This window comes from Propithecus coquereli, unplaced genomic scaffold, assembly GCF_000956105.1.
Source record: "Propithecus coquereli isolate 6110/MARCELLA unplaced genomic scaffold, Pcoq_1.0 Scaffold34, whole genome shotgun sequence".
Lineage (NCBI taxonomy): Eukaryota > Metazoa > Chordata > Mammalia > Primates > Indriidae > Propithecus > Propithecus coquereli.
The window spans coordinates 6,623,747-6,636,991 of NW_012149063.1; the positions used below are offsets into that span (position 1 = coordinate 6,623,747).

Sequence of the window (13,245 nt, forward strand, 5' to 3'; positions counted from 1 at the left end):
GTTAAAAGATAAGTCTCAGACTGGAAAAAGATATTATCGGCATAGGTATTCCTAAAATATGTACCTGGGATTTGTTAATAATGTTTAAAAATCAATACAAAAATACAAATAATCCCCAAAAGCAAGTGAACAAAAAATTCAAATAGGCAATTCCCTTCAGAGGAAACATGGATTATGAATTTATGAAAATATGCTCAACCTCACCAGAAGAATACAGGAGAATGAGAATTAAAATCATGAGTTATCAGCAGCAAATAAAACATGAGTTATCATTTCACATCCATCAATCCATCTCATGCAAGAGCCTCTACCCCCAGCCCTCGGATGAAATGAACACCATGGAAAAGAGCTAGTTGGGCTTAATTCTTTACAATATTCAACCCAAGAGGGTGTCTACTGTGTAAGGAGGCCCCTACAGTGAGACTGTGGGGAGTACCATACCCAGGGTTGAATGATTTAAAAAGTGGAACCAGTGAGAAAAATATGCATTGTTTCTGCTACAGTTAACAAATGTTTGGTGTGCCTACTGGTATCAACTTTTTAATATATGTATTGCTTAGTTTGTCTGGTTCCTTTTCAATTTCTTAGTTACTTATACTTGCTTGTTCCTCCAGGTGAATTTAGAATCATTTTGTCAAATTCCAAATTAAAATTGCATTGCTTTTCCATTAGAAAAAAATAACTGCCAAGGCCAAGGATTAAGGAGGGTATGAAAAATGTGAACTCCCATAAACTGCTGGTAGGAGTATAATTTAGCAAGTACGCTGTGGAGATCAATTTCGCAATATCTGGTAAAATTGAAGGTAATACCCTTTTTGTCAGTGATTCAAGTTTTATATACACAACTCAAAGCAATGCTCACATACGTACATAAGGAAACATGTCAAGTATTTCATTGCAACATTGTTTATAATAGTCAAAAAATGGAAATAACTGAAATGCCCATCAACAAGAAAATGGATAAATTGTGATATGAAATACAACATTTAAGGTAAGTTAGAGAAAAATGTTAGTGTGGCTATATCCCAAAAACGTGAGTGGTAAACAAGTACCAGAAGGTTATTTACAGGATGATACCATTTATATAGTTTCAAAAACATGAGAAAAATCCTACATATGCACACATATAAGCAGCATATAAAACCATTCATGGTATCATTCTGATAAACATCAAATTCTGAGCAACGACCAGCTGCGTAAAGAGAGAAAAATGGAAATCAGACAGGGATACACAGATTTCAACTACAGCTATAGTCATTTCTTTTTGAAAGAAAAAAGCAAATATAGGTAAAAAATAAGATTGTAAAAGCTGCATAACGGATACATCAGTATTTGTTACACTGTTTTATTTTTCTATATGCTTGAAATGTTTCATAATAAAAAAGAAAAAGGCACAAAACTAGCAGTTTTGTTAATGTCTGCTGACAACTATGCAAAAAAGTAAATTAACTCAATAATATATGATGACAATTATCTCCAAGTGAGGAAGAATATTCATTTCTCCAAGGCTTACATTTACTAATAATATGTGCCAGGCACTGTGGAAAGTGGTTTACAGTATATACTCTCCATAATCATCCCCATTTTATAGATTAGAAAATTGAGGCTCAGAGTGGAAAGGAAGAGCCCAAGGTCACATAGCTAGTAAGCAACAGAGCTGGGATACAAGCAAGCCCCGGTCCGTCTAAGTCCACTACCTATGCGCTTAATCACTACGTTACACTATGAAAGGTCTCACCTTTACTACATGAATTAAGATGAAAAAGCCATAGGAAGTTACCAAGAGTAAAAATGAAAAAAAAAAAATGCAATTAACATAACTAAGAATTTCTAAAGGATCAGGGTGTGAGAAGGACTAAGCCACGGGTGTACACAATTAAAAGTGAGACCCAAACCTATTCTGAGTCCTAACACATAATAAAAATATACAGGGAAGACTATGTGGTGTGAGATATAACTATTAAGGCTAATGTTGGCAGGAAGTCAATATTCCTTAAGACCAACCATAGACACAGACACAACTTTCTGTTAAAACGGTGTCCTCAGACTGTAGCCTAATCCATTTTCTTGGGCATTCATTCTACTGGCCCTTGAAGGCCCACCACTCCTCAGTCACCCAAGCTCTATGCCACATTCTCCCTCTTCTAAACCTGACTCATCTGGCACTACCCATGACTTTTTGTTGGTATTTTATACAGGAGCACGTCAACAACTATTTCAAACTATTGTGTTTTATGCAAAGATGAATTATACCTCAGAAGTGTTAGTTGACATTATTTGGTAACAAGTAACAGCCTCCTAAATTTGCTTAAGAAAAAACTAAGTTGGAGAGTCTCTCTGTAAGGTTTTATGGCTATCTTATGGAAGCCCAGGAGCAGGAAATGAAGACAGGCACAAAACACTGGAAGAAAAACCGCCAAGTTATCGGGAATCAAGGCAGCCATTCTCATCTTTTTCTTCTGAGGTTGAATTCTCATCTTTGTTTTAGTCTCAATTTAGACTCTAAATGTTCTTTCCCATATTTGCATTAAAAACAAGCTTCCCCTAATTTTGAAGGAGAAAATCAATGCCTGAACCATAATCAAATTTTGAAAATGCCAAAATGCTGGTCCCTTCACTATAGAAAAACAAAAACTCCAGCGTTAACAAACAGATGGGAGACAGGGGATACAACCTACTGAGTCCCTACTATAAGCCAGGCACTATACTAAATGCTTACATTTAACCTTCGCAACAATCCTGAGGTACTATTGTTACCCTCTTTTTATGGATGATGAAAATTAGGTTGTAAGATGGTAAGAAAACCTATCCAATATCACATCCAGTATGTAGCTTAGCATGAATTTAGAGGAGAGTTAAAAGGTGGGAAATGGGGAGAAGGGCTACAGGAAACAGACCTCCTTTTTAGCACATCTTAACACCAAAAATTGTATCTTAAATATACAATAATGAAATGGTATGATGTTACAGGACAGCATACCATGCAGCTTTTAAAAACCTGTGTTAGGGCTGGGCGCGGTGGCTCATGCTTGTAATCCTAGCACTCTGGGAGGCCGAGGCAGGAGGATCGCTTGACCTCAGGAGTTCGAGACCAGTCTGAGCAAGAGCGAAACCTAGTCTCTACTAAAAATAGAAAGAAATTGGCCAAACAACTAAAAATAGAAAAAATTAGCCAGGCATGGTGGCGCATGCCTGTAGTCCCAGCTACTCAAGAGGCTGAGGCAGGAGGATCGCTTGAGCCCAGGAGTTTGAGGTTGCTGTGAGCTATGACGCCAGGGCACTCTAGCTTGGGCAACACAGTAAGACTCTGTCTTCAAAAAAAAAAAACTTGTTTTCAAGAGATACAATGGCCAGGCACAGTGGCTCACTTTGTGAGGCCAAGGTGGGAGGATCCCTTGAGACTGGAAGTTCAAGACCAACCTGGGGAACATAAGGAGACCCCATCTCTACAAAAAAAAAATTTTTTTAATTACCTAGGTATGGCGGTGTGTGCCTGTAGTCCCAGCTACTCAGGAGGCTGAGGCGGGAGGATCGCTTGAGACCAGTTCAGGTCTGCAGTGAGCTATGATTGTGTCATTGCACTCCAGCTGGGGCTAGAACAAGACCCTGCCCCCCAAAACAAAAAAACCTGATCGACAGATCAACAGATCGATCGATCGATCATAAAGGAAGCCTTGTAACATCAAATGAAAGTCACAAAAAAAAAACTTGTATATCCTCTAAAGTCCCATTTTGTTATCCATTTTAAAAGAAAATAATTTAAACTGGTTATCTCTGGGCAGCTTAGACATTTTAATTTTTATGCTCTTAGTTTCTCAATATTCACCAATATAAAGTCTTATAGCCAGAAAATCTTTTCCTCAGTCCTCACTCAGCCAAGCATCTGCCCATTGTTTTTCTCTTCACCACCAAATTAGACTATTCTATCCTTACTGCCTCCATAGCCTCTTTTCCTGTGGCTTCAGTTGACGAGTGTGACTTTTACCCAAACTCTCTTCAACTGCTTCAGGAGATCAGTAGTATTGCCAAAGCCTTTTCTTGCTTTTTGTCCAACTTAACCTCCTTGATAGCTCCTCTCCCTCCACCAGGTTCCCTAAATGTGTTTTCCAAGGTTCAATCCTTAGCTCAAACAGATTCCTATAGTGTTTGAAAACCCTGGACTTTTACTCATTATTTTTCTGGGGATTTAAAAGGCCTGTGATTCCAAAAAGGTTAGAAATCACTGATAAAAATTAAATTCTTAACTCCTGTGCAGTTTGACATCTCCCTTGAAAACTTTTCCACTCCATCCCTCACAAATTTCCCTATTGCCCATAATATATCATACTATAATCTTTGCTAATGCCATTCCCTCTGCCAAGTTTCACAGACTTGTCCATGCAGAATTCTCCCTCTTCTAGGTTTCTACAGCACTTTGTATCTGCCACTGGTATATATTTGCCACATTATATTTGATTATAAGCCAATCTGTCTGAATAAGGCAAGGGGGGCAATCAATGTATTTTTGTTTCCAACACTAAATAAGTGACTTCACTAAAATACCAAATTTTGTCCCCAAGATATCAATCAACTAATTGTTTTATGTGCCTTGTCAGACAACAGAAGACTTAGTGCTCATTCATGGCAGTAAGTTTCAAACATACTAGTGAAGCAAATCATTCTTTTACATTAAAAACTTATCAACATTAAATTCTTATCAATTTCATATAATTAAAACTGAAAACCAAATTATCTAATAGGTAGCATGACTAACATGTCAACTTATATTTTAAAACCAAATGCCATTCCATAATCATTTAACCTCAAACTTCAAACAATACTGAATAAAAATTTAGTAAGACAAAAACTTTGGGATCCTGAGTAGGCAGTATTAGGATTTAACTACAATTAAGAGCCTAAAAGGATGCTTCTCTATTTTAAGCGACTGTAACACAGGAGTGTTTAACAGAGCCACTACAGGAGCTGTTTCAAAATACAATATATATATATATATATATATTCTACCCTCAGAGATCTTGATTTAGCAGGTCTAGGATGGGGCCAGGCCTATGGACCTTTAAAAATGCTCCCCAGCATTTTCTAATGAACACTACTAGTTAAGAACTATTTTCTATGAAATATATTTGACATGCCTTCAATTTATATGTACATATATTTTTAAGTATTGTAAGTGTTTTCACTATTTTGAAAGACCAAAGCTATTTACAGGCACCTGACTTTTTCAATAGGTGTAGCTCCTTTAAAGGGTTATGTGCTTTTTGGTTGAGTCACTTTTCCAAGTCACTAAGTCTCAATCTACAGAAAATAAGATGCTCTTATGTGATATTTTCTTTGAGGTACAGAGCACAGACAATCCAGTCCACTAGATGAATGTTACAATATGAATTATTTGTGTATAAATATACTGAATATGCACTAACTCTAGCCTTGACAAAAATAAAGCAATTGACAAATCACCTAATAAAGAATACACTTACACTAATATTATACACATAATATAATACAGATTTTATAACTAGAAAAAAATTAACTTCAGAGTAAATCTTCAAATATTGGGCTTCCAGAGCATATTCAACATTTTTAACATAAAAACAGAAATATTTAAAATCACTTACACTGAGGTTAATACTTTGATTTGTTAGGTAAAAGATCTAAAGTTCATTCATATATTCCTAGTGGGCACTGAAAAAATCTAAAAACTTATTTAAATAATTTTCAAAACTACTTTCTTCACTGCACTCAAAGAACTGATAAAATGCTTGAAAGCTCATGTATCAAGTGCCCTAAAAACTTACTGTAAAAATTCAGTATTACTTAAAAACATCTCTATTATCATTCTAAAACAAAATGTTTTAATCTCCTGACTTAATGGGCATTTTAGTGACCAACCTTCTCACCTAATCCTCTTCACACAATCTTAAAGAATAAAAAATTCTAAAAATTATCTAAAGGAGGTAAGATTCAAATTCTAATCCTTGTAACTTCAAAATAACTGTAAATTCCATTGATTCATTTCTGTAATTCCAAGTAGTATTTCATATCTCCCATCACAAGCTTAAATTTCACATTTAGAAAAATGTCCATGTTTATGCTTGTGTCTCGACTTACCCAGTGCACTCAAAGATATTACTAACAATGTCAGATTGAGCCTAGAAAATAGACAATGGAAATCTTTACCCCCACTGTATGCATGTGGAAATGAATTTGATTTTTATTTTGTAATATCTAATACAATCATATTATTAATTCTGCTTTTTTTTTCTTTCCTTCTACCCCACCTTTATCATGATTAGACACACAAACTCAAAACATGACTTTTTTGAATAACTCCTGTTATGGTTACCGAAATTTGTCTTATTATTTTCAACAGTCTTTATGTAAATTTAGGTCTTTGATAAATCAAAATACTCTGCATTGCTTTCAAAGGTAAAACAAACAAAAACAAAGGTTTACAAAATGGCATTGATAAAATTGATATGAATCAATGTGCGCTAAGATTTTTTCAAAAATTATATTTAATATATTATTAAAATTATAAGCTCATTCTTAGGTAAAAAATTAGTAAACTGCCAATGCCTCTATACATCTCTTTTAAAATAAATATACCTGTTTACATTTCAGTGTCTGAAATCAAGATTCTGAAAATAAAAGGCTAAGTTGAAGAAAAATAAAACACACAGATTCTTACCCCATATTATTGCAATATTTTAAATGCATAGGAATACAACAAACTCAAAAGAAAAAAAAATAGTGTTTTATTAACTACCACACTGTTATAATACACTTTAAACGTACAATAAGGTAGCCTTTAAATTTGAGGTGGTCTTAAGAATAATAAATGAACAGAATTCCAAATTTTTGAAATAGGTGAACTGCTGCAGTTATACATTTAGGAAAGTTGTATAGCTCTTACAAGACCAGCAATGTAACTTTATTTTGTACATTTCTTTAAATTGAAAATATAAACAATAATTAAAAAATAAAAAGAAAATACAGCGTAATAAAAAACATACGTTTCTCAATTAAATGTACTGGATACATATAAATTTTAAGGGAAGAAGCAAAAAAGGAAAATGATTGATATTTAAGTGCAGACTGACTACCTAGACAAAAAAAAAAAAGACTTAAAAAAATATCATAAAACCTCTAGTTTTCTATGACTAATATCCATATGGTTGGAGTATCGTCACTGTGGAAGTGATTCTGTTATGTTTGCATATGTTATACTTTACTGGTAAATTTACATGATGGCTTTTAAGGCCTTGGCAGACGTGGTTTTTGGAAACAAGATTGGATAAAAATCACTGCTAAGACGCAATACACCTCATTTTTTTGGTCCTCCAATATTCAAGAAAAGGGATAATTCGCTTTAACATTGTCTCACCACCCAAATGCCTCAACCTATACATTTTAAACTTTTTTAAACATTGGTTATATTGCCCAACTTTGTTATTGAAAGAATATTAACAAGACATTATTTTGGCAAATTAAATCTTAAACATGGCTTTTCAACAGGATTTAAAAGGTGACTATCCCTAGAGTTCCATGTTAAAATGTAGTTTTCAAAATCTTACAAGAGTAATGCTTAAAATATTGTACATAGTTAACCTAATTAAAATAATTAGCTTCAAAATGACAAATTGATAAGCTAAGTAAAGCCTACACTATGTAACATTTGCTTGGAAACTTGATTTGTCAGTTATGCATAATAAAAATTCCAGTCATCAAGAAAATTACAAAAATTTTTTTATCATAACATGATTTCTTTCACCCACCAACTTTTTTATCTTACAATAGATAAATACCAACATGTTCTCATTTATACACTAAACCACACAGGATTGATGCATTTGGTTAGACTACCATTCGCATTGTTAAATTCAATTTTCTCTTTATATAACTTGGTAAAATTTCATTTCTTCTAGATTCCAAAAGTACCTACAAAACCCATGCAATTTTACCATTTTTTAATATACTATGGAATATCATACAAAGTAAGGCATTTCAGTGTCATGTATAACCAAGTTACTGTCAATCCAAAAATTTTTGCACATCAATAAAAAGATATCTAAGAACTTAGGAACAATATTCTTCTCACTACTGTATAAAAATAACCACAATGAATAAGTATTTGTGTAATATTTACTCCATTGTCTCATTTCCAGAAACTGTGACAAGCTGCAAAGGTATTTCAGTGTTGGTAAGGATATCTTGATTGCTGGTGGCGGAAGTATTAACAGTTCCTATCCCTGAAACAGAACCTTGTTGAATATTTGCAAGGATAAGTGTTGTTCCTCCTGCAGTAATCAAAGTATCATCTCGCGCAGCTTCCACAGATGCCAGCACTGTACTGCTAGAGTGAATACCTTTTTTATTCTGATGTGTTTTAATATGTTTGGCAAGGTGGTCACTTCTCATAAAGCGTTTTGAACATTCTGGACAAACAAATTTCTTCTCACCTGTTAAGAAAAAAATTAAGTTACTTACTGTTTAAAATTCAACCTTAATAAACCAATCATATTCTTCAAAACAGAAAGTATGCTAACACTGTTGGGGACGGGTAGCAGGGGTCTATTAAAATAGTATTAGTTTTATGAGCTGTCTCTGTAAGATTTTTCTTATAGAATATTTCTGCTCAAAATAAATGTCATCTTTATTTTTTGATGAAAAGCAATCTTCAACTATGCCAAGAGTTTGTTTTGAAACACCCATATTAAGATACCAGCTAAAAAATGATCATCTGTAACATGTAACACTTCTTTAAAGTCTAAATAAAAGTACATCCTTTCAAACTATATATTAACATGTCATACCCATGATACTAAACCTTCAACTCTTAAATATGAATTCAAATAGTAACAGAGTACCTAAAGCAAAGACACAAGCTTGAGACCCATCAAGATTGAGTAATCCCAAGACTGATAAAAATAGCTAGCTGACTGGATTTCAGCTGGAACAATCAAAGTCAGCCTAATATATCAAGATGTTAAAACTGTTAAGACCCTGATGACTAAATTTATTTCCCTGCATGAGTAAAATACTTTTAAATACAAAAAAACCAGACTGAACTTCTATCACACTGAAAACCTATTATGCAAGAGCATTACTAGAAGACAAAAAGCCAACCTAAAAGGAATTCAGAGAGAAATCAATCAATAAATCTAGTTAATATTTTCTTAATTTTTTTCTTCAAAAATGTCTTGCCCTATCTCTTGTTCTAGCACCTCCACTCTAGGTTGGTCCTTATCAGACCTCATGCCTGAACCATACTGTAATGACACCCTAGTCTCATCTTCTCATTCAAACAAATCAATGCCAGACATATCTTCCTTAAATATCCAATTTTACTGCAGTACAAAACTTTACCATTATACTAAGTGATGTAACTTGCAGATAACAGTTTAGATGCTCTACTGCCTAATTTACAGGGACCTCTATGAAGTGCCTTGATCCTACTTAATAGAAATGTGTTATGTAAAATCTCACCTCACTCTTTACCATAACAAAATGGTCTTTCACCTCTTCTATTAACGTTAATACCATACTTCTAGGAAAATACTTCCCAGTTTCCCTCGGAACACCACTCCTGAGAGATGTTCCATGGCAAATGGCACAATGATCACACAAGGTTGGAAAATGCTGACATACACATTACATCTCCCACTTACAGATGCATGATGTTCATCTAGCATTCAATTTAAAGGTCCTGAGAGGCATGCCTTGAAGGTACTTGTACCTTCCTTAACTCAGTATTTCTCATATTTATCTGATCATAGACCTTTTTCCCCTTTTATATTATTTCTTTTTACAACCTACTGATCAAATTCCACTGAGGAAAATTCTGTTATAGGGTCATCTTGAGCTCAACTATCCCATGCCTTACTAACCCAAGCATTACTTATCTCTGCTTCCTTAGCAGATAATTCATATTCAACAGCATAGATTGTTACACAAAATCTTTTACTTCATTATCTACTTAATTGTTGCAGTTTCACTCAAGTTAATCTCATCTGTCTAGCTACGCAATGAAAGAGACAGGAACTAAAACAAGTAGGGCATCTGTGTACTACCACATACTTCACAGGTTATTTCATACAGTATTTAAAGCCAAAGTAGGAGCAAAGCAGCATCAGAAGATAGGGTATTTGGCTTAAGCTAATAGAGAACTTGGATTGGAAACCAGATGACTTCAAAATCCATGCTCCAATTCATCATACTTCTTTTAAGCTCTCTAGGGATTGTAGATACATATTTTTCCATTCTCCAGTATTGAGACTAGACTGATGAACACTTTTGATTGTTTGCATGGTAACAGGAGAAAACTATCTCTAAGTTATATTAAGTTAGGCTTCAGTATCCATCAGTCCTAGCTAGATCCATTTCACATAACGACCACACAACACTATGTAAAACCAATATAATGAGACAGAGTCTTGACATCAACAATGCTTTGGTTGTCCCTCAATGCGAAGTCTTTTGCTTACCCCACAGATACTAAATAGAAAAAGTGAAATGCTCAAATTTATCAGAAGAAAAGGGATTATTCTTTGTTACAGTGTCAAGGGGGAAGAAGAAAAAGATGGATCAAGAGTACAAGCAGACAACTAATTAAAAATGTTAACAGAATAAACAACAGCATAAATGTGGCTTAAGACTTTCAGTGTCAACAAAAGCTAACCAACGTCAGCATAAAATAAAACTTTATTTTACAAGATAAGCCATACTGGCTTGTTCTTTGGAATTAGTGTTTTTAAATTGGTGTTGCTAAAGGTAAAAATTTGATGTAATTCATTGTATTTTAAAGATTAAGTTCAGTAAGGTATGCTCAAAAAAAATTGAAGGTAGTTATGTAGCCACCCTATAATTCAATTTTGTCTGTTAAAAGTAAATAGTAGTAACCTGTATGTGTTCTTCTGTGCCTCTGTAATTCATCACTTCGAGTAAATCTTTTACCACAGTACATCCAGTTACAAATAAAAGGGCGCTCTCCAGAATGCCAACGCAGATGAGCTCTCAGATGTGAAGTCTTCCCATAGACTTTACCACAACCTGGTATATGACAAATATGTTGCTTCTTTTTCCCAAGATTGGTACCTCTAAAAAACACACAGAATAATATATACTTACATGAAAATATTCAAATGGATATTAGCACTTACATACTCCATATTGAGTTTCAAATAGAATATATTATCATGAGGTCAATCAGAAACCAAAACCATTTCAAATCAATTTAAATGAAAATTTATATACCAAGTGTATATGTTTTACATATTAATTTTACTCCTGAATTAATGTGATTGCTGTCCAAATGTAAATACGCTCAAGAAATATGTAATTAAAAGGGCATTTCATACATAAAAAATATATAATAAAGCTATTTATTATTCTGCCAGAACCATTCACAAATTATATGCATTAAGTTCAATCCAATTAAATTAATTGTATAGGAAACTAAATGGTCTTTATTCAAAAGTCATAATTTCAGATAATTAAAAATATTTAAACCAAAGAATGAATGTAAAACTGATCACAGATACAATTAAAGGGTAGATAGGCAGCTAAGTAGACTTTAAATTAACATGACTTAAGCATATTTATTCATATATTTATATGGCCATGCCCTGAATATGTGACTTGGAGAAAGTTTTTAAAAATCTAGCTAAAGCTATGATCTTAATTCCATCAGCATTAGTTGAAATAAATACAAATCAAAATTATCTTTACAGTTAAAATTCCCTTCATATTAACCATGCAAAAGATACCCAAAATCATACACGAGAGATATATTAAAATACAGTTTTCTCCACATTGCAAAATTTGACATTCATTACATTTCAGTATTTGATACCAAGAAGAGAGTTAGGGAAATATGTGGTTAGATGGGTGAACAGAGGTATCTTAGCCTAAGAAGAAAAATTTTTGATTCCAGAACTGCCATCCAAATAGTATTAAACATTACATGTTATTTCTCAAGCTTAAAAAAAAAAGGCTAGTTACTAAATAAAAATAGTTTTTTGGAAAACATGACACTTTGGACACAACAATTATCAAAATATTGTATAAACTTTACAATGTTTCTCTGAGATTTAAAAAAAAAAAAAGGTACATTTATCCCCCTCCCCAACTCCCCTCCTCCCCCAATCTCACAGTCTATCTATCTAGGTGGTAGCCTGTAAACCTTCTATAGCCTGAAAATCCTCCGGTATACAATATACCTATTGTTTTTCAAATTTTACTGGAAAAATGCATATTTCCCCACATTTATATTTTAATGTACTCACACTCAGTAGCATGTGAAATTGCCATAGGACAAACAGTGCTAAACGGTGCAGTGCTGGCTGTTAGATGCCATAGGTGTTCTGAACAGGGAGACATCAATGTGGGCTCCAGTAGTTAGAGAAGGCTTCGTGGAGGAGGTGGGTAGGATTTAGATAGAAAGGAGGGAAGGCATTCCAGGCAGAGGAATAGCATAAGTAAAGACAAGGAGGAGTCATGCTGTTGTCTCAAGGGCAAGGATGTCATAATCTAACACAATTCTAGTTTCTGCTCCACTCCACCCCCAACTTCTACAACTCTCTTCAAAGAGCTGAGTTGAGTGAAACAGGTTTTTCTGGCTCACTTGCAATGCCAAAGTCCTATTAACCAAAGCCAAAACTGTTTCCATTTAATTTAGCTTTTTAAACTTATTTTATTCTGAAATAGCCCTAAGAAAAACAGCAATGTTTGCGGCTGCTGGTGTACAAACCAATTTTACATATTGTGTTCACCATAGCAATTTCACAGAGAACCCAATTCAGTTCACTCATGTACCCGTGACTTCTTGCCTCTCCTCTAGGCCTACCACTCAGATAAATAAATGCGCTTTTATATACTCAAAAGTGCTATTTCACCACCTTAGCAAAATTTAGCTTAAGAGCACTAACAAAGCACAGGACTAAAACTAACAGCAACAAATCTGGGTTCTCAAAAAAGCAAGAAGCTAGGGAAAGATACTTTCAATTGAATTATAAGAAAACAGGAGAAATACTCTTTGTTTGAAAATGGGATAGCCATCTAAGAAAGAGTAACATGGGGGCAGGGTCCCACACAAATATATAATTTAAGGGAAAAACTTAACACTCAAGTCCAAGTTTCTATTTAAAAAGGAAATGTGATTCAACATAAAATACAGATATGCTCAATATGGATTTTACAGCAAATCATATGAAGGAAGGGAGAGAACTAAAGTGAATTTCTCAACAA

General features: G+C 34.0%; 1 protein-coding gene across 2 annotated transcripts in view; it reads right to left on the reverse strand.

Moving 5' to 3' along the window:
- Positions 1-6,735: 6,735 nt before the first annotated feature.
- SP3 (Sp3 transcription factor) overlaps positions 6,736-13,245 on the reverse strand; it is a 58,109-nt gene continuing 51,599 nt past the window's right edge. For both annotated transcript variants that reach the window (XM_012650793.1, XM_012650792.1), the window contains exons 6-7: positions 10,900-11,096; positions 6,736-8,459 (exon numbers count right to left, since the gene is read on the reverse strand). In XM_012650793.1, the coding sequence (XP_012506247.1) occupies positions 8,143-8,459; positions 10,900-11,096 (514 nt within the window). In that variant the 3' untranslated portion in view covers positions 6,736-8,142. The remainder of the gene's footprint in view (positions 8,460-10,899; positions 11,097-13,245) is intronic.